The following is a 27,287-nucleotide window of genomic DNA, read 5'->3' as shown; positions in this document are numbered from 1 at the left end:
TTGTACACTTTGCAGTACTGTAGTATCTATATTTTCATATAACCAGAAAGTGACAGATATGACATTGCTTGACATGTACTAGAGTAAAACAACGATGATAACACGTGTACATATTCAGATTAATGTCTGAGCTCGTCTATATAGAAACACTGATCGTTCGCATCTTGCAGCCATTGAAATACACTGCAAACTAGACTGAAGTACTAATCTTCTGTCTTTTCGTCAGATGACGTGAATTCAGTACTAAGAATAGGCTGTCTTTCCCTATTGCTCCGTCGACAATCACAACACGACGAGAAGCGTAACCCATAGCAGCACCATTTATCACATGCCGACCACACACTCTTACATAGATTGACTGCAATCGCAACAAACCATATTTTACAAATTCTTCATACAAACATCGCATGCACAGCAACAAACTCACCGACACATAGGAAGACGAATAAGCCATTGACCGAGTAGAACAGCACACTAAATAGCGTTCTGTTAACAATCCCGGATTTCATCGCTTCTTCATCGAGATTCCCTTCTTCACCTACATCCACCAGTTGCAACACGCCAACCATTATATTGAGAGAGATGACAGACAAAGATAACAGTTGCAAATAGTGCTGCCACTTGCGCTTCGACTTTATTGGCTTAAACTGAGCATGTAAAAGAGCAAACGCTGAAGCAATAATAGAAGCGACGGCCAGTTGCGTCGTGCTTCCTGTTCCGAAGAACTGCAGACCTGAAGTGAGCACCAGTTTGCGTACCATTTCCACCACATCCCAGTACCAATAGTTCGACTCGTAGCTGTCGTCCAAGAAAGACAGCGACGAGTAGAGAGCTCGTACTAAAGCACTGTTAACCCGTACACGGTGACAATCATTGCGATGTTTCCAATACAGCAAAACAAGAAGCAGTAAAGGCAGACCGAAGACGACGATGAGAAGACAGTTGCAAGCTCGCCATAGAGGACCAGAAAAGCTGGACTCGTTGCAGCGCAAAGAAACATCAGCTTTAAGATACCATTGACACGTTAGGTTGTCGTCTCTTCCAGTCGTATCTGTCGTACCATTTTCATTCGTACAGTCGAGGGCGATGCACGAGAACTCTCGGTAAGGTACCGTAGCAATGATATACTGAGATAGAGATGGATAGCAAGCAAAGAATGTCCACAACATTCCAGTTAGACAAAATTTAAGAGCCGTTTCGTGAAGCACGTCGTCGATCGTCATTCTACGACATTTCATATAAACTTTCCATATCCAGTAGATAGCGACCAACATCAAGACGATGCCCGTGACGCTACCGAAAAACACTAGAGTCTTATCGAGATGGTCAAAATGCTTCAAACTACCTCCGAGACACACCGAGTTGACGACTGATATTACATTAAATTCGATAGCTCTCAGGTAGCGACCGACCACCTTTATACCCGACGGCCAAGGGACAAACACTAGAGCCATAGTGATGCCATTCATGACTTGAATAAATCCGATGCCAATTCGAAGCGATGAAACAAAATGATCGAGCCAAGTGCCCGTTTGCACGTTTTGCTCTATTTTACTCTGTTTCCAACTCAAGAATACGACAAGAAACAGCACAACAACGACAAATCCCGTCAACTGCAAACCGACCCGCCACGTCGGAGGACACGGAGAACAGCCGCTATCACTCAGAAAGTATCCCTTCTCGCACAACTCGCACAGAGGCCCGTACGAACCTTTCGAGCAAACGTTCTTCTTGGGATTGTTGTCTTGACCCGGGCAAGCGTTCGGGTAACGGCACTTGTGAATAGTAGGCAAATAGGATTTACTGTAGTTTACCGTCGATCTATCGTAAATGTCGTCGTGAACGAAGATATTGCTAGCAAAGTTTCGATAAGAAAGTCGAAGGTCATCTTCCATTGTCCACCAGTATCCTTCTGTCAGAGTCAACACCTCGTTCGTACATTTGGCTCCCGGAGACTTACAAGGGTAGCATGCACCAAACCTCTGCAATCTAAAGTAGTTCTTAAGACACGGACCGGCTCGATAGCCCGCACGTCGTGTCGTGTCGGTGCCGGTTGGAAACACTTTACATGATCTGCTCGAGTTTCCCAAAATATTGGGACTTACAAACGTTCCATTCACGCAGACTTTACACGTGTATTGAGCCACTTCGTCTTGATAAAAACCACCTTCAAACAACGTTATACAGTGCTCGAAATAAGGAAACAAAGTGGGCTGGACATAAAAGTCCGACAAAAGTAGCTTTTGACCAGACTTCCGCCAAATTTGATCGGACGTTCACAAAATGAGCAATATTATAATATAACATAATATATATATTATAATTATACATGCATAATATATTCATAATGTATCCATAAACATAAAGAGCTGTTGTCACTGCTCTGTGGACTTCTTGATGCAGCATCATGCACATCATATAGTATACTTAATCAAAACGTGAGCATGAGATCATACCTGCAGGGCAACGATTACAAACCGGTCGATCATCGTACTCATATCCTCTTGTTGTGAACGTTCTTCCGTAGTAGCCGGGAGGACAAGGCGAGCACGTATACTTGCTAAACTGGTCCTCATCTTCACTCGTTTTGCTGCAATTGTACGCAGACTCTCGCAGCATGCTTACTATGCTTGTATTTTCGTAAGACCGAACGGTAATGTTCACGATTTTAGAAGTAGATACACATTGCCTGCGTAGACGAGACTAGAAACTCGACTTAGCTAATCGTGCGCATGAAATACTTACGTTCGGTTACTGAGAGTAGAGCTGATAGCGGGCAGTCTGCTAACATCGCAGTTTAACACCAACCTGCAGCCAAATTAAAGGCAGAATAAACGCACAGTCAAAAAACCTACAAACGTTTCCGTTTGCCTTCTGATTACTCGTTTGAATGCCTGTCTAGCTGTCAGTTTGTCTGCCCGTCACTTTTGTCTGTTAAAGCGTATCTCAGGTCTCCTAGAATTAGATGTAACAAGCGTTATATCTAAAATAATTTTAATGTTGTCTGGCAGCCTCGAAATTCCAAAACAATGAACGCAGGTGCAGGTGTGTTGGTCTGGGATTTCAAGGCTAGTTGTTTGCGTAATGTAAGACAGTTTTACATGTTGCAATTGTGTCTTTAATGTGTCTGTACTATATGTACACATTACAGTCATATCCAGCTCTTGGCATACGCAATTAAAGAAGTATCGTCCTCCTTTCTTCACTAGAATTCAGTGGCGGAGGAAGACGTTCACGAAGGGGGTCTAGTACAGTGGAAGGAAGCAAAAACTACCTCGCTTGTCAGACCGTAAACAGATAAACAGATTTGCTAAAGTCACTGGCACAGAAAATTTCAATTGAGCGAGGGGACTTCAGCTCCTCACTTCGCGACATCGCTCAAACCTTTTGCTCCACCGCACCCATTCTTGCGGGTGGGAGAAATCGAATGGTTTTGGCATCGGAAATGAAGAATTAGTAGCCATGGATATCGAATCCGAGTCCTGTCCCCATGTACTATTCGAGATTACAGAGCGAGACACGGATGCAGTTTACTACAAGTGGTCTATTCAACACAACACAACAGAGCATGCGCTTTGCAACAACATAATAACCCGCATATATGCGCTACTGCAACATCATTGTATGGCCTTGCCGAGTATTGCCAGGTTGGTGCATTATATGACGACCTAATCCGGGACCGTATAGTCGTTGGCATACGGGATGTTCGCTTGTCGGAAAAGTTGCAGTTGGACCACCAACTTACCCTCGAGAAAGCCATAACGTCAGTGAGACAATCTGAACTGATAAAAGAACAGCAGAAGACACTGCGTAGCAAAGCTCCACTAGATGTCATGAGTGAACCCAAGAGAGAGGTTGGAGCTGTAAACAAGATCAAAAGGAAACAGCCTACGAAGTACACACACACCACTCACCCCAAGACAAATTCAGCTGGGGTGACACGTGGATCTGGATCTGGGAATTCTGTGGTCGATGCCGACGCTCACCTGCATACGGTTGAACCAACTGTCCAGCAAGTGAGGCAAAATGTTCTAAGTGTCGTAAAGTAGGACACTATGCTGCCGTTTGTCGTAGAAAGACAGTTAGTGTAGTAGATGAGTCAGATTCAGAGGACGGTCTTCTCCTCGGAGTACTGAACGCACTGAACAGTCAGCCATGGACAGTTACACTTTTCATGGACAACCATCCGTTGACGTTCAAGATAGACACGGGAGCGGACGTGACAGTAGTACCGACTTCATGGTTTGTTACACACAGTAAGAGGACTCTGCTGTACCAGTCGGAAAAACACTGAGGGGTCCCAACACAACACATTTGGAGGTCCAAGGATATGTCGAGTGTTGCCTACGTAAGGAAGACAAAACCATCAGAGAGAAAGTCTACGTTGTAAGGAAACTAGGACAACCACTCCTAGGCAGACCGGCAATCGAACGACTTAAGCTACTAAGCAGGGTCGAATCAGTGGCCACCAACACAGAAACAGGTCGGATACCAATCGAGACGCAATACCGAGATGTTTTCACAGGTCTTGGGTTATTTCAAGAGGAGCACCACATACGTCTGAAAGAAGACGCAGTTCCTTTCGCAGTGACTACACCAGGCAGAATGGCAATACCTTTACTTACAAAAGACAAGGAGGAACTTTCACGGATGGAGTCAAGGGGAGTTGTTTCCAAGGTGGACACCCCAAGGATTGGTGTGTGCCTATTGTAGTTGTGCCCAAACCTAACAGGAGAGTACGCATCTACGTTGTCTTGCAAAGGTTGAATGCCTCTGTAAAGAGAGAAAAAGAGAGAACGACATATTCTTCCTTCTGTGAAAGAAACTTTGGCACAACTCGGAAACGGTCGAGTCTTTAGTAAACTCGACGCGAACTCAGGTTTCTGTCAAGTGCCGTTATCCCAAGACTCATCTCTATTAACGACGTTCATTACGCCGTTTGGAAGATACAAATTCCACCGACTACCCTTTGGCATTACTTCTGCGCCGGAACATTTCCAACGAAAAATGTCAAGACTTTTGGAGGAATTAGACGGAGTTGTCTGCCATATGGACGACATCTTGGTCTTTGGAAGGAACCAAGATGAACACAACAATCGCATACGAAAAGTCCTAGATCGAATTCAAAAAGCTGGAATAAGTCTCAACAAGGAGAAGTGTATGTTCTCAGTAACTTCGCTTAAATTGCTGGGACAGATTGTAGGAAATGGGCTTATTCGACCTGATCCAGAAAAAGGAAAAGCAATATTGGAAATGTCTCCACCGCCAACGTTCCAGAAATGAGGAGATTCCTTGGAATGGTGAATTAGCAGTCGAAATTCATTGAGAAGCTGGCGGAGCAGACAGAACCACTCCGTTCACTACTGCAGCAGCACAGCCAATGGATATGGGGCCCACAGTAACAATCTGCATTTGAGCTGATTAAGAGGGAAATTACACAAGCTCCTGTTCTAGCACTGTATGACGTAGGCCGGAACGGCATCGTGTTAGCAGATGCGTCATCATTTGGCCTCGGAGCAGTGTTCAAACAGAAGCAACCAAGCGGAGAGTACAAAGCAGTAGCTTATACCTCCAGATCATTGACAGAAACCGAGAGACGTTATGCCCAGATCGAAAAAGAGGGACTCGCTGTCACTTGGGCAGCGGAGAAGTTTCAAACTTATTTACTCGGAAGTGACTTTAGGATTGAAACGAACCACAAACCTTTTGGTGCCGCTTTTGGGTATGAAAGCCTCTGTGATCTCTCGCCACGGATTCAAAGGTTTTGCATGCGACTTCTACGATTCTCTTATAAAATTTGCCACATCCCTGGAAAGAATCTGATAGTAGCCGACGCACTGTCAAGACAACCGACTTCTGCTCCAGATAAAGTAGACGAAGTATTTCAAGATGAAATTGAGTGCCACAAGTCTGCATTCTCAAAGACTTTGCCCTCATCTGAGAAGAAACTGCAAGAAATTAAGACTCTGCAAGACGAAGATACACTCATTGCAAAGTAAAAGAGTTTGTATTGGCGAGCTGGCCGAAACAGCACACTCTGCAGGGAGAACTCAAGAGTTCCTGAAACCACAAAGATGAGTTAGTTGTTCATGACGGTCTACTTCTTCGCGCCTCAAGAATTGCCATTCCGTCCGCGTTGCGAAGAGAAGTCTTGACACAAATTCACAAAGGCCATCAAGGGATCACAAAGTGCCGGGAAAGAGCCAGACAAGCCGTCTCGTGGCCAAATATCAGTGCTCAGATTGAAAATCTAGTTGCTAACTGTATAACCTGTTCCCGAGAGCAGAAAAATCCAGCAGAACCACAGATTCCTACAACATTGCCGCCGCTTCCATGGCAAACACTAGCTATGGATCTCTTCGAATGGAGAAGTCAGTCATACCTTCTTGTAATCGATTACTATTCTCGATTCATCGAGGTTGCACCTCTTTCGAGCACAACTTCAGCTAGCACTATCGGTCACCTGAAGGCTATATTCGCTCGTTTTGACATTCCTGAGACTGTTATTTCCGATAATGGACCGCAGTTTTCATCTCGTAGTTTTCGCGAATTTGCCAGAGAATATCAATTTACTCATATCACATCTAGCCCAATGTTCGCGCAGGCTAATGGCGAGGCCAAACGTGGCGTCAAGACAATCAAGTCGCTGTTAGAAAAGACAAACGATCTCTACACGGTATTGTTAGCATATCGATCTACCCCGCTACGGAATGGTTATAGTCCAGGCGAGCTCTTAATGAGTCGAAAATTGCGCACTACAATTCCTATCACTTCAGACCAACTACCACCAAAAGTACCAGATATATTCACTCTGAAGAAAAGAGAAGAGACACTGAAGAACCGTACGAAGGAAAATTTTGATCGGCGTCACCGCGTTGTACCCCTTTCTATACTACCTCCTGGAACGAGAGTTTGGGTTCCCAACCAGCATCGGTATGGGACTGTCGTTTCAACAGCCAATCCACGGCCTTACGTGATTCAGACACCAACCCGACAAATAAGAAGAAACAGAAGAAGCGTGAATCCACTACCTTTTCAGACAGAAACTCAGTCGTCTTTGACCCTGCTGGACAGACCTCAAGAAGTACCGACACAGGAAACTCCTTCAGCGAACGACCAAACACTACTTGGAGGAGAAGAACTACGACGATCAGACTTGCAAGCTAGTCGAGAGACCGCTAGTGATTCTGCACCTCGTGAGTGTAATTTTGTTACACGTTCTGATAGAGTAAGCAGTAGCGCTTATATACGGGTTAGTATGTTGTTGCAAAGCGCATGCTCTGTGACTGTTGTGTTGTGTTGAATTAACCACGTGTAGTAAACTGCATCCGTGCCTCGCTCTATAATCTTGAATAGTACATTTTGACAGCACCAGTCTCTTCGAAGACGTGGGTTCGAATCCCACTCCTGTCACCATGTACTATTCGAGACTATAGAGCGAGACACGAATGCAGTTTACTACACGTGGTTTATTCAAAACAACACAACACAACAGAGCATGCGCTTTGCAACAACATACTAACCCGTATATAAGCACTACTGCTACACTCGCAGGAGCCGCGACAGCGACGCCAACTGTGGTGTGGGCACCCGAGGTCCCACCGGGCCCCAGAGCCATATATAAATATATATATATATATATATATATATATGTATATATATATATATATATATATATATATATATATATATATATATATATATATATATATATATATATATATATATATATGGCTCTGCCTGGCCCTTGCCACCCCAGTCAAAAACCAGGTACTCAATTATACTCCTGAGTCGAGAGAGACAATTGTGTGTGTGTGTGAGTTTCTTGCACAAGGAAATTATGCCATAGCGCCATCACCAGCTGCAATCCTGTAGAGTCACGTTTTGAAAGACTGAAGACTTATCTTAGCGCTGGCATAGAACAAGATAGATTAGATAGCGTATAATTATAAAACGCTTCTGGCCCTAGAAAGATATATATATATATATATATATATATATATATATATATATATATATATATATATATATATATTTAGTAAGATAATGAATGAATGTTGTAAAAATGTTATAGTACATAGTGCAGTTCCCACTAAATGCTAGGGTGCTAGCAAAAATATCAATCAATCAATCAATTAATATATGATGGAAGCAGCTAGGTTGGCTGCAATGGAGAAAAACAGAAGAATTAAGCTCTAAATAAAAGTAAAAAGATATAAACGGCTACAATAAAATAGAAATACAGATCGATTTGAGAAATTTTTTAGCGTGCCCCCAAACCTTGGACTCTGGCCACACACACACACACACACACACACACACACACACACACACACACACACACACACACACACACACACACACACACACACACACACACACACACGCACCACACACACACCACACACGCACACACATACACACACACTCACACACACACACACACACACACACACACACACACACACACACACACACACACACACACACATGAGCTCATAGCTCTGAAGCAAGTAGAACACAACTTCATTTACTAGTAGCCACACTCACATGCAAAGGTACTAACAGCAGAATTACCCAAGGACAGTGTGTGTGAGGGCTGTGGGGTGTCTGTGCGCGTACATGCATGCTCCTAGATGTGCACTGTTTGTGTTGAGTCTGTTTGTGTCTGTGCGTCAGTCTGTATCTCTGTGTGTCTGTTTGCAGTTTTCACTTTGTACTAGATGTCGGTGGCAATTGGTAACATCTATCACAAGCAGTGTTCTACAACTCACAAGTGAAGATGCTCTGATCTAAGGGCATCAAAGATACCAGACGGAAGATCATAGATTGGATTCTGTTGCATATATCTAAACACAATTATAATCAGCCAAACATATGTAAACTAACGTAAAGCAACGTTACAGATATTTGACATTTCCAAAACCGTCAAATGCTCCTTCTTCTACAAATTGTACATTACTATCAAACAGAAATCTAAAACATCAGAAACAAACAATGTATCTGCATGACATCTGCATAATTTGTTATTTACTGTTATATACTGTATATTAGGTGTATCATATGCATGAGCAGCTTTCTACAAAGCTATGGTCTTTAATGAGTAAATTTTAGAACAGCTACCCTTGGCTTGTAAGGACAGCTTCTGCAGTTATTGTGTGTGTGTGTGTGTGTGTGTGTGTGTGTGTGTGTGTGTGTGTGTGTGTGTGTGTGTGTGTGTGTGTGTGTGTGTGTGTGTGTGTGTGTGTGTGTGTGTGTGTGTGTGTGTGTGTTTATGTGTGTGTAATAAAATAAATAAATAAATAAATAAATAAAATTTTATTTTATTGTATTTCATTTATATATATATATATATATATATATATAACTCAATTGCACAGCATACACTAGTTCCAAGAATGTAGAATTGGGCAAAATATCCCTTGAAAGTGTAGTCACATTGACCTTATTCATGAATCTGTCATAAGCACGCAACCAATCAAGAAATTAGTCTCATTTTAGGAGCACTTTCATGTACATTCCAGTCAAAAATGGCAATCGATGAAACGCTCCAGCGCCAATTTGAAACAATGGATTATCCCCTAAATAACTGTTCAAAAAATAGCAAACCACAACACGTCAATATCCTGGACTAGAGTCTCATTTACAGATATAGCAAGTTTCCAAGACTTTTAAAGGCATCCTTGTCAATAGACGAAATGTTGTTATGAGTAAGAGACCTTCAACAAAATAACAAATTTAAACTATTAGTACAAAATATTAAATTTAAAAGACAATTGTACACATACAAATCAAAGAGTCCCGAAAATTGTAAGAAATTGGCGTCAAGTCTTTCAATCCGATTGTATTGAAGATCTCTGAGCACACACAAATACATTTCAATGACAAGTTGCATTATTATAAATGTGTCACAATGTACTGACAAGCTTTTGAGGTTGTCAATACCACGAAACATTGCTGAACGAATTTCGACAAGATGATTGGAATACAAATTCCTAAATATAATTTCAGTTCCATAAATGTATTTTAAAACATAGAGTTTTGTATTGATAAAAAGTTGTTTCACATCAAAAGATTCAAATTCTATCGTTCAGTCATTTATCACTTGCTTACAGTATATATAACTTTGGTAAATTAGAGAAGGCTTCATTTTCCAGTGTCGCTATGTTGTTAAACTTGAGATCTCTGCACAATGATGAACATGCCAATATACAATCAGTCTCACGGAGCATGAAGAACAGGATGAAAAGAAGACTTTACAATTGATAAAAGTTGTCAAGGTTGGCAAATGTGTGACGACGTACAGCAACAATGCATCCGTAAGTCCAAGCCCTGTACAAAGCAAAGATAAAGTCTCAAATTTATTAGCTAGAGTCGTTATCATACATGTATACATATAGATATGTACACGTATACATAGATTTATAAATATATACATCACTGCTTATACACCTGCCTAAAATTTCTGGAATTTTGCCTATACCCACTATGGGCTTACTTAATTAAGCATCATATGTGTTTTTGAAAGGAAGTGCAGTGTTCCATTGTACAAGAAATAGCAAATATACACAGTCAAATGACAAGCATGCTGCGCTAGCACACCCTAACTTCATACCATTCTCACCTTGCTAAGGTTGAAGTTAGCATGTAATTCCTTCCCCTGGCCAGGAAATTACTGAAAATACAAGGTACTATGGGGTGCTCTCCTAGAGGGTTCAGTGACAAGACTTTCACGCTCTAGAATCACACACATGCACACACATGCACACACATGCACATGCATGCACACACACACACACACACACACACACACACACACACACACACACACACACACACACCATTTACGTAGTCAAAATCTGCTTGCTTAATTAAATACTCTTGGGCCTTATTACTTTTCTGATAAACTTTTTATTGATTTTGAAATTATAAAAATTGATTAGATTTAACTTCAATCGAATCAGACATGACTTCAGATTGACAATGTGAGAACTCAAACCATAGCAGCTAAAAGAGACCCACACATCAATTTCTGGATCACATAAATCTCGATGAATATGTACAAAGCAGCAGTATAAAAGACATTGACGCAATTCAATTCACAAGCAAACCTAACTTAACTTAATTAATAAATTTAGCGTTGACTAGCCAAAATTTGAGAAAGCCTGAATATATAGTTTTGTTGTGTGTGTGTGTGTGTGTGTGTGTGTGTGTGTGTGTGTGTGTGTGCGCGTGTGTGTGTGTGTGTGTGTGCGTGCGTGTGTGTGTGTGTGTGTGTGTGTGTGTGCGTGTGTGTGTGTGTGTGTGTGTGTGTGTGTGTGTGTGTGTGTGTGTGTGTGTGTGTGTGTGTGTGTGTGTGTGTGTGTGTGTGTGTGTGTGTGTGTGTGTGTGTGTGTCAGTCACTGTGTGTGTGTGCATGCGCATGTGCGTGCTAAATCTAGCCTTGCATGGGCAAGCTGAAGATGGTGGAAGCCTTGGTTGGGCTAGCCTAGGAAGCTAATCACTGTCATTCAAATTGCTTCAAGATGCAAAAAGAAATGCAATCCTCCCTAGCAATGCAGGTGATTTGGTTTAGTGTGCACAATCTGAGGTTGAATCTCACAGACTACATGCCAATGACAACACTGATACTAAATGGGAAATGGCTATCAATGTAGGAAAGACGGGTATGTTAATAATGTGTCATCATTCAAATATTTAAGCATGACTGAATCAGAAAGAGAGTGTACAAAGAAAACAATCAACTACACAAATTTACTAGCATACACATCATGCTGGCAGCTGAAATAGTTTATAAACATAAACATGATGGGCACCAGGGCTGTAGCCAAGCCCTCATACAAACCCTACACGGCTGGCCGTTTAGTTATGGCGCAATTGGGAAAGATGCTGCAGGAATAGGTGCACAATACGCATGCCTATTAATAATTCATTATTGCATCAAATTAATTAAGCACTTACAACTAGAAATCCATCAACTGATCATATGCAACTATACAGTCACTAAATGGTATGCGATCGCCTTCATTTCAAATAAGCGAGGGGTTTGCGTTTACCTCATCATTGTCAAAAATATTTGACAGCTCCATGCGTCTACAATGCAAAGTGGCAAATCGATCAACAATTTGATCAATATCAACTAGACGCTGTCAGTGTACTTGCATGACCTAGTATCAAACCATTCAAACGGTTTTGTCCATTGCTGACCGAATATCTTCTGTCTTCATCAGCCCAAGACTCACACAATGTGACAGGTATCGTAGCATGGACCTTGAAGAACATCCTGTCTGTAGCTGAAGACACTCTGTATAACAGAAGTCGGCCACCTTTCAGTGCTGCTTCCTGCCATGTAAATTCCAAAATTTAAGACACTAGGTGCTTGGGAATTAAAGCAGAAACTAGCTTGAAGTTGAGAGCTGGCTACAGAACGTTTTTGTTGATTCACTTGCAATCCGACAGTCAAGGCTCATCATCATGTGAAAGACAGCTAAGTATAAGCCCCTGCAGAGCTAGAAGTCTTCACAGGCAACATGTGAAGATAGCTGGCTATGCCACTGTGCACCCCTAATTAATTAAGGAATGCTAGCTACACATCACATACATACACAAACAAACAGATGAACAACAGCAACAACAACAACATGCAACAACAATGACAACAACTACAACGCCACTAACATCACTGTAACATTATCAACGACTTGATTCAAGACAGCATGGGTTCAAATCCCACATCTGACACTATGTAGCATCATAAGTTGATTTAATTGAGACAGATCGAGTATAACACAAGAAAAGGCAATTAACACACTAACCGAAGCAACGCAACTATAGTGAACTCAGTCAAATCACATGGGCCAGTAACCCAGTCATCTCTACTGAGTTCCCGTATATCCTAACAACAACCACCCCAACCACACCAGGCACCACACAACACACACAACATTTCATATGCAACAGTGTTTATATCTCTTACACATCACTGATGTAAGGTAAACTCTCATTGGAAAAATGTGGTAAGAACCTGATACCATTGTCACATTCTTTACCAGTCAGATCAGCTTGGCTAACAGTTCTGTATACAAAATACACAGTCACAACCCATCAGTAAATTTCCAATGCAAAGTACATTACAATTTGAGCAGATAAGGAGGTAAGTAAAAGAACCGTGACAGAGGATTATCTTGTGACACCCTACATACCAGAAATAGATAGAATTATGAGGCAACAAAACTATATAAAGATTTGGCAACTTTCATACAGTGTTGTAAGCATTGTGTAATTCCTGAAGTAATAAAATGGGACGTTTGTAATCCCATTAAAGCTGAAGTCACTACACAAAATAAATTTGTCAGCTGCAATAATCTACATTGTCATTTGATATATCAAACTTAATACCATTGCAATTGTCAGGTGCAGCTAGGTTATGTATACACGTATATACCATAGGTGTAGGAAGCAGGAGGCCATAGGGGCACGTGACCCCTCCACTATTTCGGTTAAGTTTGATTTTGGTCAAGATGTATTCAACTTTATATAGCCATGTACACTGTCGAGTGATCTGCTAATCATCTATGGATATATGACAGACATAGAAACTGATAACATTGATATGGCATACTGAATTCACGAACACTATAATGTTAATGTTGGTTTATTGTTTTTTGCTGTGTAGCATGCACCTACATGAATAACACATTTAATTAAATAACCTTGCTGCCGGACCACGCCCCCAAGCAAATTGTGTGCCCCCCTCAATCAAATCTTGGTTCCTACGCCGCTCTACACGGTCTCCCATGTTATCATGCGATGAAGAAAGAAGTATAGTGTCGTAAAGTGCAGTAAGAGCGACTTGTCAACTACACAAGAAGAATCAACGTAGCTTAGTTAAGAAATCTAGTGTCTTACAATGTGTCGACGTTTGATACGTCCATTGACGTAGGACATGGTACAGAAGGAAGGGTCTTCGACTTCTGGAGCTGAACAGCGCAATCAATTGTCCAGCTTTCCGGACGGCATTGGCAACCGCTGCATAAACATAGTAATTATGTTAGAGAGACGTAGAGGAGTGTTGTGACCAATCTATTGAAGTTATCTAGAAACGTACCCTTCGCCACATCCACGAGCCAGCTGCGTCAATACGAATATCACAAGTACGGCAACCATGACGTTGAGTAATTACGTAGTCTAGATTCGGTTTCACGAAGCCCGGAATCCCGAGTTAATTAATTAACGCCTTTCTGTTCTTGTTGCTGATGACATCGGTCTAGCCGTTTTACTCACGTTCTTATCTACTAACGCAAGGCTTGAACTGCAAAACTGACAATTTGTCTAGCTGGATACAGCTAGGCTATCGCGGTCTCGCCGTATCGGCTGCTACGCCCATGACGTGGTCACTGTTGTAATGCAGTAAAGACTACGAGGCTCTATGAGCATGCGTAGAGAGATTAAAGCGGTTGTGCGGGCTATAGCTGGAGAGCATAAAATACAGATCCCTACAGTTTTGGCGTAGTCGGCAGGATGGCAGCAAGTGTCAGCAGAGCGCCGAAAGAGTTCGTTCTCGTCTACGACCGCAACGTCGCGGCTGAATTTCGAATTGTGGCTCGAGGATGTGAATGACTACATGGCGATTTGCTAAATTGTGGAACCAGCAGAGAGGCAGAGTTTTGTTTGGATGAACTTTACCGTTCCCCCAACTTTGTTATGCACGTGACGTCGCGTGACTACTCTAGGTTGATTAGTGGTTAGGACTAACACTACCAGGCTTCAGTTGTCAGGTCATGATTTCAGTTGTCAGATCGCATAAATAATCTGTCATTTGTACTCAAGTTTTGCGATAGGCAGTCTACATATATATATATATATATATATATATATATATATATATATCGGTGCAACTTCTAAACTGTGCCTAGTGGTTGAATGGAGGCTCTAGGGCGAGGGGGAGCGAAGCGACTGGTGGGGCGGGAGCACCCAGCGGGAGGTATACTGAGAACCACCCTTGCCGGAGTTGCCAACTTAGAGTTGAGATAAATTCGTAGGGGCGGTAGCGTCCGCCTCTGTGCTGTCTACAATCGGTGGAAGGATCAGTCGCCAGCCGGTGTTGCGTATAGTTTGAAGCACTAAACCACAAACCACACCCTATTTACACATTTCTATACCTCACGAGATCTATTTGCATTCACGAGACTGGTTGGGAAAAGGTAAATTCGCTTCGTTTCTCAATTTAGCGGGATTGAGCCTAAGGCGAGTGGTGAAAGGTTTGGTAGTGCGGGCCCCAGATGGGAAATCAGACGAGCATGGTGCTCTGACTGACGCCATTCTTACGCATTTCAGACCTTCTACCAACACTACATCGGAAAGAAACCGATTTCGACAGATGAAACAAGTAGAACACGAAACTGGCACAGCATTTGTAGGCCGTCTTCGGTCCAAGGTGGCGTTGTGCGATTTTTCTTCAACAGCTGTAGACAGTGGTGAATGGGCAAGTACGTGATCAATTGATTGCTGGTCTGAGAAGCCCTGATATAAGACGAGAACTGCTGAAAGAAGCGAAGCGCACTCTGTCAGGGGCTGTCTCAAAGGCAGTGGCACTTGAATCCTCTATAGCAGACAGTTCCCTTTATGAAAGGCCACATCTGGGCACGACGGGATCGTCTTCAGGTGCTGTGAACAAAATCAGCCAACAGAATCCAACAGGCAGAGGTAATACCGTGAAATGCAAATATTGTGGTCGCCAACAAACCAAAGGGAAACAGCACTGCCCTGCAGCGGACACGCGTAGTTCTTATTGCAAGAAGATGGGGCATTTTGCTGCTGCGTGCCTCCAGCGGAAGACGACTTATGCCGCACAAGTCGTAACAGATGAATTTCCCAGCGATGATCCGGAGGAAAAGACTAATCGGGTATATGACACGGTTTATGTTACAGGAGAACCACAACAAGCAGAGGCATTCAGGACCACGTTGAGGGTGAATGACAAGACGTGTACATGTCTGCTGGACACCAGCGCAACGCGCACACTGATAACAGCTGACATTGTCACAGCAACCCGACCGAGTACCACTGTGCTCAAAGCGTATGACGGGTGTCCAGTGACCACACTGTGAGTGGCTGATGTCACCATCAAGGCAGGTACAAAGAGTTGCACCTGGACTTGTTTTGTGGTGCCAGTGGGTCAAACCATCCTTTTTGGCCAAGATGTCATCCGTCAATCACAGTTGCTGTCCATCAACGAGGCTAACATGATAAAATTCAACCCAATAGGCATCACTGTGGACCCACAAGTGGATTCAGTCACCCTTCCACCGAGACGGCATGCTTTCAATCTACGGAATGAGATTGAAGCAGAGCTAAAGCGGCTTCAGCAAGCGGATGTGATTGAGCCTGTGAGACAGGCTACTAGTTGTTTATCAGCATTGGTACCAGTTCGGAAGGCAAATGGAACCCTACGCTTATGTGTAGACTATCGGAGGCTCACTAAAGCATTTGCACGGGAATGACATATGCTGCCCACACTAGATTAGATTACAGCAACATTGGAGGGAGCCAAGGTGTTCTCTGTGTTAGATGCCGAGTCGGAGTTTCACCAAGTACCGCTTGACATAGAGTCTAGGCACTACACAACATTCACAACACCTAGAACACTTGTTCCGACCTTTTGCATTGGAAGTGTTTGGCTGTTGGAGTGCTGAGAGTGTTAGCACTTTGAAGAAGGCTGCCAGTCTCGCGTCAGCAGAACTGGACATGTCTTACGGTGACTTTGCAAACTATTTGTGGCGTCGATTGGCAGTCTGCCTTCGGAAAGAAAATGCAGATATGATTCATAACAAGGTTCCAGCAATCATAGGACAGACTCCAGTAGATACTAATTCAATAAACAATATCGAAGTAAGACATTGCAGTATCGATTTTACGTAAATTAGTTTCATTCTTGCGTGTTAGTGTTGATGTAGAGTAGAGGTCGTATTTGTGTTTACGTAGCGTATGGTAGTTTGCTTAGCGACTAACTTGATGGTTCTAGATCATATTCTGTATCTACGTTAAAGCTTTATTTCAAAGAGAAACATCCAGCAAGACAATGTCATGTATCTGACTTTCTGAAAGACTTCAAACCAGCCTGTTCACCACTTGAAGTTCCATTTGCTTCCTTCGTAAAAGTTATTAAGGATAGTCCGAATGGTTTGAGTGGTGACTGCACTGGCTGGAGATTTGAACATTTCAAAAATTGTTGGTGGACTCTGAAAATGCAACTTGTCTTCTATTTTCTCTATGCAATAGCTACTTGTCTGGCTCTACACCCGAAGCAGCTGCAAAAGTTTTAGCTGGGGCAAAGCTTATTGCACTTAACAAAAATATACAAGATGTACGACCAAAGTTGCATGTTATCATCTTAAAAAAGACTTCAAATTACCTTACACAGAATCAGTATGGAGTTGCCACTCCAGGTGGTGCTGAGTCGATGACGCACCTTGTTCAAGCTGTTTTGGAACAAATCCAAGTTGGATAATTATCAAAGTGGATGCTAAGAATGCCTTCAATAGTGTACACAGAGCTTCATTTTTGTCTGAAGTGGCGAAAGACTTTCCAGAATTATATTCATTTGTAGCAAAATGTTACATAAACCCTGCCTTCCTCACTATGAGAATTGACTCGAAGACAAAGCACATTCGGTCAGAAGAGGGTGTGCAGCAAGGGGATCCGTTAGGTCCTTTCTCGTTTTCGTTGGCTCTGCAGCAAATTCTAATATTAGCCGCTGCCAAGCACAACACAGTACTAACACCTAGCTACCTTGACGACACCATAGTGTTAGGACCAAGAGAAGAATCAGTCCAGTGTTATCATATGTTGAAAAATCAATATTCTAAGATTGGATTACATTTCAGAGCTGATAAATGTGAGGCTTTTTCTTCATCAGGCATCAACGATAGCAATTGGCAATTATCAGTTCCTGTAAAGAAAAATGGCATTGTTGTTTTGGGAAGCCCAATTGGTCACAAGTCCTTTCTCCAAGATATCTGTTTGAAACAAGTAGATTCTGCAAAAGTTTTCCTATCTAAGCTTCCAAGATTGAACGACGCACAGACAGCTTCATTGCTTTTACGCTACAGTGGAATACCAAAGATATCGCACCTGCTAAGTTGTATTCCTGCTTCAGTTATTGATACCGCAGCTACAGAGTTTGATTGTACCATTATTAATACTTTTGAGGCCACAATAGGGTGCAAGCTATCTGGTCAAGAGATAAGGCAACTCTCGTTACCAATTAGTCAAAGTGGATTTGGTATTACAAAATCTAGTGCCTCAGCTTCAGTGGCATTTTTGGGTGCTTGGGCTAGTAGCCTTCACCATCTTCCATTGAGAGACTAAAGATGATTGCTACCTGTGATCATATTAGTTTACATAGTGCGAGAGATTGCACTTTCAACAACAGTTCAAGTATTAGTATTCACTTGGATAAGACTTTACTTGAAGTTCATAGCTCCTGTGAAACAACAAAGCAACTGATTTCTATTCATCTGTACAATGCCTTATGTGATTTACATCAGACATGTGAATCAACCAAACAGTTCATTCCTGATCTACAACACCTGCCAGAGCATTAAAAAAGGTAAAATCTAAGCTGTCTTCCAAAACTCAGAGACTCTGCATTCGAAAATTTTTTTAAGTGAATGCCATTCTTTCAAGGAAAAAGCAAGATTCATCAGCTGTGGAAGTTCAATTGCAGGTTGCTGGCTAAACGCCATCCCAAGTACGCAAACATACACTTTAAAAATGCAGATTTTTGTACTGCATCACTTTTGCGAATTGGTGCCACTCTACCAGGCCTTAGAGCTTTAGACAGTTGTGTTCCACAAGGTAAAGAACCAATAGATGACACAGGATATCATATTCTCATTTGCAAATGGGGAGGAGGCGCTATTCATCGTCATGACAGTATCACAAACAGTGTGTTTCAAAATGCTATCCTCAGTTGGGTTTCGATGCCGAAAAGAACTCACAAACCAGTTTGAGGGAAAGCAAAGACCAGACATAGCAGTTTATGATTATGTTGATGGAGAGAAGCTTTGGTTAGACATCACAATTGCTCATCCATTTGCCAAACAATATATTACAAAAAGCTTCACGAATGCGGGTTACGCAGCAGCAGAACGAGAGAAGGCAAAGAATATGAAATACTTATAAAAGTCTTTAGATTTGGGCTATCTCTTTCGTCCTTTTGCTATGAAGGTGTTTGGTCGATGGGGTAAGGATGCCGAGTCAACTCTTTACAATGCATCGAAAATGGCTCCTCTTGCTCTTGGAATGTCATCTACTCAGTTTCTCAATTCTTGGAGGAGACATTTGAGTGTATGCTTACAAAGACAAAATAGCAAGATCATAGCAGAGAAGATTTCCTGTATTGTTGGAAGACGTCCTCCAAATCCAAATGAAAACCAGACAGATATAGTTAGAGGTTTTGGAGTAGACTTTCTTAATTAATGTAGTTGTGTTTGCGTATTTTAATGTCAGTGTTGTTTCTTGCTTTTGGTATTCTAGTTTGCTGAACTTTTAGTTATGACATTTGTGTTATACAGTAGTCTTGTCATAGTTGTTATTTGAAGCCTATATGTAAGCGTTGAAATATTTATTCAATAGAGAGAAAGAGAGTGAGAGAGGGAGGGAGGGAGGGAGAGAGGGAGGGAGGGAGGGAGAGAGGGAGGGAGGGAGGGAGAGAGGGAGGGAGGGAGGGAGAGAGGGAGGGAGGGAGGGAGGGAGGGAGGGAGGGAGGGAGGGAGAGAGGGAGAGTATGTTTGTGTTGCGGACTGTTAGTGTCGATTTTGCAAGCGGAGCACAGAACGGCTGCGCACTGTAAGACAGTGCCGAAATACAGTAGGACGCTATGCCTTGTCTAGAGATACATGTTGCAGGGCACACACACACACACACACACACACACACACACACACACACACACACACACACACACACACACACACACACACAAATACACACACACACACACACACACACACACACACACACACACACACACACACACACACACACACACACACAAATACACACACACACACACACACACACACACACACACACACACACACACACACACACACACACACACACACCACACGCGCGCGGCGTATACAGAGAACACAGCGACAGTGTATATATGCTCTTGCAAGGTCGTTTGTGTTTTAAGCGTTTATTAGAAAAGCGCCAGTACATAATTGATGGTCTAATTGGGATGCGTTTCATGTATATACTCTTACATCTATTCTTAGACGTGTGAAATGCTCTATATATATATGGTAAGAAATGTTACGTTATCACGTTAGCATATGATTTTTATTGAACATGTCCAGCAGAAATTTCTCCGATTCTCTTGCAACGGACACGCTCTTTGATGTCAGTCTAGAACTGTTCGGTAATTTATCAAATGGAAACTGGTCCCTCAACGACACATTTTGCGCCTTCAACGTCTCAAGCATCGAGCCTATTGTTGACGGCTTTAGCATCGCTTTTAAGACTGGCGTCGGACTCTTGTATGCTCTCATCGCCATTCTGGGTGTCGTCGGTAACATTTCAATCATTTTCGTCTTGTACAAGAACGAACGTCGACTCGAGTATCCTTCCAATGTCTGCCTCTTGAACGTCGTCGTCATCGATTTGTTGTACTTTTTTCATCTGCCATCCCATCATCATGTAGAATCTCCTCAGAGAAGGAACGTGGAGAACAGGGAACGTCATGTGTCGCATTAACGGAGGCCTGAACTGCATGGTTTACCTCACCGCCTGCTACAGCTTGCCTCTCATCAGTCTCGAGAGACAGCTGAATATCACCTATCCGATTAATGCCAGATCTTTGTCCGTCCGCACAGTCAAGATTTTTCTCGCGTGTGTATGGACGTTCTCGTTCGTTTGCGTCATTCTTCCCATTTTTGGCATCAACGAGTACGTCGTCTACCGCAATCTGTTAGTATGCGGTCCCTGACTCGACTACAGCACCTGGCAAGTAATCATCATGACAGGTGAGGAAGGCAATGCGCATATATATTTAGTAGCTCCGCTGCAATGCAGGTGGTTTTGTAGTCAGAATGCGTCGACGTAAAACATATGCACACCTGCTCATATTAGTTTAGCATCAAGTGTACGGGCGTCAATTAATACGGATGCATTCTGCACGAGATCCAACAAACAACTATGACCAAAAGTTGTGTAAGGTGTCTTAGCTGCGTTGGCGAAGGCTAATGCTCTCGCGGCCTACGTTTAGAAAGAGAAAATGTGTTTATGCGTACAGACATGCGTGTAAGTGTATATCTGCTATTGTTTTAGCGATGGCTCTAGATAGGAAACTTGACTTTATAGTTACACACACACACACACACACACACACACACACACACACACACACACACACACACACACACACACACACACACACACACACACACACATGTATGGTGCCGCCGGCATGGCTGTCTGACATGACAATGTTAGAAATGTGCTACGTCCTTAGTGCTTTCCAATCACATCATCGTATTTGCGATTGGTTGCTCGTGACAACCAGAAACAATAGACGAACCGACAGATTCGCCAAACGTTCTGAAGAAAGAGGTCTCATCAGAACCGTGAGCTGTACGTCGCAAGTTTTGTCTAAAATAGACAACAGAACTTATCTTTATGCAACTGCTCAATGAGTCGCTTTTATAGCTTACGACATCTATAGTAATCGACATAGGAGTAGAGAAACTACGGGGCCACGGAGCCATGCCCCAATCACCGGCCTTAGCCCTAAGGTCACTATACAGATACGTCATTGTGAAAGCGAGCTACGAGTGGAAGAACCCGACTAGCTCTAGTAGACGACAGTGCAGAAGTTACATGCATACATGTGCTCTAATTGTCAGCATGGTATGTGTCTGCCTAACTAGTTTAGTATACATACATATATATATATATATATCTAGAGTGACGTTAGTGCATGCAATGAGCATTTGCGACACTCGTCGACGGAGGTTACATTGAAGTTAGACAATACCGTTTAATACCGGGCATTGAGATTGCACCCAACTTGGACGCCATTCCTACTCTTCTGTCTAAGACGCTCTCTTGCCTCAAGCCATTTCTCATTCTGAATGGATCGACTATAGATAGTTTATCATTCCATGTGATCTGCATGATCTGTGCTTCATACCACATTTGCAGAAACTTCACAGTAAACGTTGGACACGTACCCTGTACTTACATTAGTTTGTTGAAAAGCTTATAGTGAGATACCCTATCGTATGCTGTAGACAGATCTAAACTGCATCCAAACATTTCACGATTTTTCACCTTTGTAATTAGATAATATTGCACTGACTCCTTCAAAACGAATATACCGTCTCCACAACTGTATGTGCATGTCTTCGCTTAGAGCCGTAGATACTGCCTCTTACTTGACTGATGTAAACATAGACCAAATATCGTGTCTTTGAGGTGACGCAATGACTTGCGTTACCAAGATATATGTAGTTATATATACATGTATATGCACGTTATAGCTGTGGACGTGTTCGGCGCATACAAAATAGCATTAGTTACTATAGTGATATGCAAACATTCTAATAACAAAATATCTATCAATGTCAATCAAAGCAAAGTTTCTTTGACGTTGAGTTGAAGCTTCTTATTGCCAAGAAAGTTTAGTAATTTGCTGTGTCTTGCTGTTTGTTTGCTATAGGTGGTTTGCTTATAACATTTATCGTCACAATTTGCAGCCAGAGCATTTTGTTTGTGCGAATCTTGCATTTCAAGAAGGCAAAACAAAACAAACAAGTTACGCTACGTCACACAAGCACGCTAGCCTCGAAAGACAACGCTACAAAGTTGCCTAGGTTTTCCAATATGACAAGAAACGTGACCAATGCCAATAAAACCACTACAATCCAAGAGCAATGGAATTTCTTCTTGGACGACGTCCGAACGGCATTTAATGTTTTCGTTGCTTGCTTGACTTACATCCTAGCATTCATCTTTGGAGCTGCAGTCGGAATGGCATTGACTATTGCTTATCAAGAAGAGCGGAAGTCGTGCACAGTCTTTACTAACCTCAATCTTTATGTGTGGACCGTCGTAGTTACAGTCTACATGTCTTGTTTTGCAGCCAATCCTTACATTTATGGTCTTCGCAACAACGATATATGCAACGATTTTAAGAGCGTTTTTTCGTGTCTGAATTTTGTAAAGAGACGAGGAAGCTTTTGTCCAGGTGATGATAGCAAGACTAGCGCCAATCGGACGATGATCTCTACTGTCATCAATCTCAAAACTCTTACTAATTGACATATAGAGTGATTTATTGTGCATTGACAATATGTTATCACGCAGTACATACATAAATAAACAAATTTTTAGATTTACGTTATAATTATATAAAGTAATTGTGTAAATTTACAATTTCTTGCATTAATTGTTTTATTAATATATATGTTAACAACACTCCGATGTCTATTAGCCTAGAATGCAAGTTGTCTAATAGCTTAGTGTCATCACTCTGCAAAGAACTTTCTTCGGTATTCCCTCTAATCTAATCTTCTTGTATTGAAGAATTGCTATAGCTAGCGGTTGCTTGTACAATCACAGCTCTACCTGGCCTCGATCCCCATGCATGCATTTATACGCCACAATCTAGTTAAACCACGAGTATTAGAGAAGCACGCCACAATAAGTAGTGAACTGCATGCTTCGCGATTAGTTACTCTAGGGGTCTCAATTGTCTTCGGTCTGTCGGTCGGTATGTCGCTGTTTGTATGTATGTTTGTGTGTATGTTTGCATGTATGTATGGAGAGGAGTGTGCACATGCCGTAAGCTTCAAGCACTCATTGAACAGGTCGATCTGATTCTCTATATACTATATATTTTGTTTGCGCGCTTTAGTCGCTACAAGAAAGAAAGACGACGTCGACGGAACAGTATCTTGGGTATGAAAAATTGAACGAGAATTTTGGCTTCAACTGCAAAGGGTGTTTCAACTTTTGCAGTCGTGCAAGTAAATGCCAAGCAAAGTGTTTCATTGACTCAAGTCCATTGGGATTCTTTCTTGGACAACGTCCGCGCGGAATTTACAGTTTGTCTTGTGTGCTCGACGTACATGATAGCTTTCATCTTTGGAGCGGCTCTGGGAACGGTACTGACCCTAGCGTACCAGAAAGAACTAAAATCGTGCAAGATATTCAACAATCTCAACCTCTACGCGTGGACAGTTGTAATCACAATGTACATGTTATGCTTTGCGGCTAATCCCTACATTTACGGCTTCCGCAAAAATTACATAAAAGAGGAATTCAAAGCTATGTTTTTATCTCTGAATCCGGCTACGAGATTGCGGCAAAATCGTCAGGTGTTAGCCACGTAAAAATGTTTGCATAGCTTCTTGTATATGGAAACAGTAAGGTGCTGATTGGTTATCGATTGTTGTACAAATTGAGATATTTAAGGCATGCAGATGTTATGTAAGGAGTGACTTTTTCTTTGTAGATTAGACTATGATCGGACTACGACATTGGATAAACGAGCTACCAATTCTATTGTGTCAAAAAGTATAGTTTATTGTGTTCAAGTTGCGTTTATAGTCACGCTACGAAAGAGCACTAACGACATTGATGGCCGCCTAATTTTGTGTAGGCTATATTTGAAATAGAAAGCGGGAGCGAATGTTTAAAGCAATGTTTCTTTTTCAGGTTGATATCACACCTGATTTGGTTAGCGCATGCGCATACGTACACTCTGTTTCGGAGTCATCCGTGTGGAAGGAAACTGTAGTATACTATACTTTATAATATAATGATATAATATAATGGTATAATATAATATATTACAGTATAATATAATATAATGTATAATGCAATACAATACTACATAATTTAATTTAATATAATAGTTTAATTAAAACTTGAAATAGGCTTTGGGTTTGATACAGTAAAAGATTATTATTATTTAAAAAATGTAAACGACAACGACAACACCTGCAACATTAAATAGCCTCGCCCCAGACGCAGTGTGGATTACAGGTGCGGATGCTACCATGATTGCAGCCCAGTACTGCGTTTGGGGCAAGGCTAAACATTATTACCGTCCACTACTAATAAAACAAATAAAAAATACATAAAGATTAGATGTAAATGCAGGTTATATTTAACAAAACGATTTAGCTTAATTAATTAATTAAGTAATAAATTTATGCAATTGGATTTGTTATTAGTGACTCTAAACAGCTATAACATTATGCAGAGATTTGCTGGTTGCATTTTGCATATATGAGGCTGTCTAAAGGTTTAGTACACAAATCTAGATTTGTAATACAAAATTTGAACATTCGTGGCTTATGGCTAGAACGTGCACCAAGGGCCACAGAGCTGGGAGACCTAGAGGGCTTGGGCAACCCAACTTGGAGGGACTGGAAGATAACCAATATTAATCAATATTGATGTAATAAAATTGCTAGTATGACCATAGAAAGCGCAGTCATACGTTGATATGTGTTGACAGGTGACGTCATTTAGAAAGTCACGTGCTCTAATACCTTCCGCCTACGTTCCAGTTTCAGCACCTCCCGAACTGACGTTCCACCGCCCCTGTGCACGATATGTACTTTTGTCAAACTAATAGTGATTTTGAATCCAAATTCTGCAATTATTTTAGTTATTAAATGTTTGGACGTATTCTAATATTTGCAATTAGCGAGAAATCAATTACATAGCTGTGAATATGCGATTCTGCGCATAAGCGCTAGACACGTTTGGAAGGTCGAGGCAAGTCTCGACATCCGGCTCTGCTCAACATCATGAAGCTCGCAATCGCAGCCATTGTTTTTATCTGCGCACTAGCTGGGACGCACTACGGTACTGCAAACCTCAGATCCTCAATTCTCCATCGGTCTGCTAGTGACAACTCCAGTTGCGCGACTATGGGACTCTTCAATCCATTCTGCAGCGCACTGAACAAAACATCAAACTGCCTCGACATTTGTGGTAAAACTAACATTGCAGATAATTGCTAGCTTTAGACAAACGGGCACAAGATTGTTGACGGCAATGACGCAACTTGGTTCGTAGGTGGAAATGAAACTGCAATCAAAACCGTTGAAATCTGTGTCAACAAACCAGAAGGGATATTCAAAATCGGAGACACAGTAAAGGGCGTGGCTTCTCTACAAGTAGGTATGGTGAGGTGCACTATAAGTTATAATGTGCTAATTTTGTATAAAGTTAAACTGAATTAATACGCTTGGTCGGATACAGTAGGGACACTAACGGTTTGGTGTTTAGATCATCCGCCGATCGGAAATCTGTACTATGATCTTCAAGCCAACTTCACAGGGGGAAGAGAATCAAGCTGGGGAAATGGAGTATGCGGTTCTAGTCCAGAGTATTGCCACACAAGTAAGACAATTACAGACTACCTAATACTGACTTAACTGGTCTTACATTTCTGTAGCAAACTTAAAGATCAATATAACTGCACAAATTCCAGACACGTTGACTTCTTATATAGTGAGATGAAAGTGGTTGGTTATTGTTGCTGTGTCGTAATGATAACTCGTGATGTGCTTACAGGGTGACGTTCAGGGCCGTCTTGTTTTAAGAGATGGTGTTGGACCTATCTTGTGTCTCAATGGATCTGGTATTCTCGAGAAATGAATTTCGTGAAGGCGGTGTGATGACTTTGTCACAGGTGGCTGTCTAGATTGCGTATACACTAGAACAGCGTGAACTCAAGCTTTACTTCAAAATTAGTAAAGTAGCTTAGAACTTGCTTAGATGTTTGTCTGCAATAGTTAGACGTTATGGCGCGCCATGTGTGTCAAAAGTCGATTCGTCGGCTCATTGATGTCGTTTCGTCGGCTGGTTGATGTCGTTTCGTCGGCTCATTGATGTCAGCGGGTGGTCTCAGGGTGCGTGACCATTTCGTCCATTCCATTTTCAACAATTGAATAAATATTGAATTAGAAATTGAAAATAGCCTAGAAGTTGCTTGTAATCTTAATATTCAATTCTATTAAAAATTAAAATTGACTGATTGACAAACTATAATTATCTGCGGATTATAATAAATATTGAAAACATACTTAATTTCTAAACAATTTTCTATTTCAATTCAATGCAATATTGAAATTGCAAGCACGTTAGTTTAATTTTCAATGTTAAATTCAATAATCAATTTAAATTTAATTTAATTTTAAATTTTATTTTTATTTTAAATTTAAATTTTAAAAATTAAATTTTGAATTTTGAATTTGCAT

At 41.7% G+C, this 27,287-nt stretch overlaps 3 protein-coding genes and 1 pseudogene across 3 annotated transcripts; 3 read left to right on the top strand and 1 right to left on the bottom strand.

The window, feature by feature from the left end:
* Positions 1-96: 96 nt before the first annotated feature.
* Positions 97-2,619, bottom strand: LOC134192552 (uncharacterized). Its single transcript, XM_062661293.1, has 3 exons — positions 2,457-2,619; positions 428-2,167; positions 97-358 (listed from the first exon to the last, which is right to left on the bottom strand). The coding sequence occupies exons 1-3, from the start codon at positions 2,617-2,619 to the stop codon at positions 204-206; spliced, it is 2,058 nt and encodes a 685-aa protein (XP_062517277.1). The 3' UTR covers positions 97-203.
* Positions 2,620-6,349: 3,730 nt separating this feature from the next.
* On the top strand, positions 6,350-7,303 carry LOC134192551 (uncharacterized protein K02A2.6-like). The gene has a single exon (XM_062661292.1). It carries the CDS (start codon positions 6,350-6,352, stop codon positions 7,301-7,303), a length of 954 nt encoding a protein of 317 aa, XP_062517276.1.
* Positions 7,304-14,447: 7,144 nt separating this feature from the next.
* On the top strand, positions 14,448-16,502 carry LOC134192550 (uncharacterized; annotated as a pseudogene).
* Positions 16,503-25,804: 9,302 nt separating this feature from the next.
* LOC134192598 (uncharacterized) lies at positions 25,805-26,879 on the top strand. Its single transcript, XM_062661343.1, has 5 exons — positions 25,805-26,016; positions 26,101-26,205; positions 26,314-26,427; positions 26,483-26,538; positions 26,602-26,879. The coding sequence occupies exons 1-5, from the start codon at positions 25,830-25,832 to the stop codon at positions 26,683-26,685; spliced, it is 546 nt and encodes a 181-aa protein (XP_062517327.1). The 5' UTR covers positions 25,805-25,829; the 3' UTR covers positions 26,686-26,879.
* Positions 26,880-27,287: the final 408 nt, after the last annotated feature.

Source organism: Corticium candelabrum, chromosome 16 (genome assembly GCF_963422355.1).
Source record: "Corticium candelabrum chromosome 16, ooCorCand1.1, whole genome shotgun sequence".
NCBI lineage: Eukaryota > Metazoa > Porifera > Homoscleromorpha > Homosclerophorida > Plakinidae > Corticium > Corticium candelabrum.
This window is presented reverse-complemented; position numbering and strand designations above follow the sequence as displayed.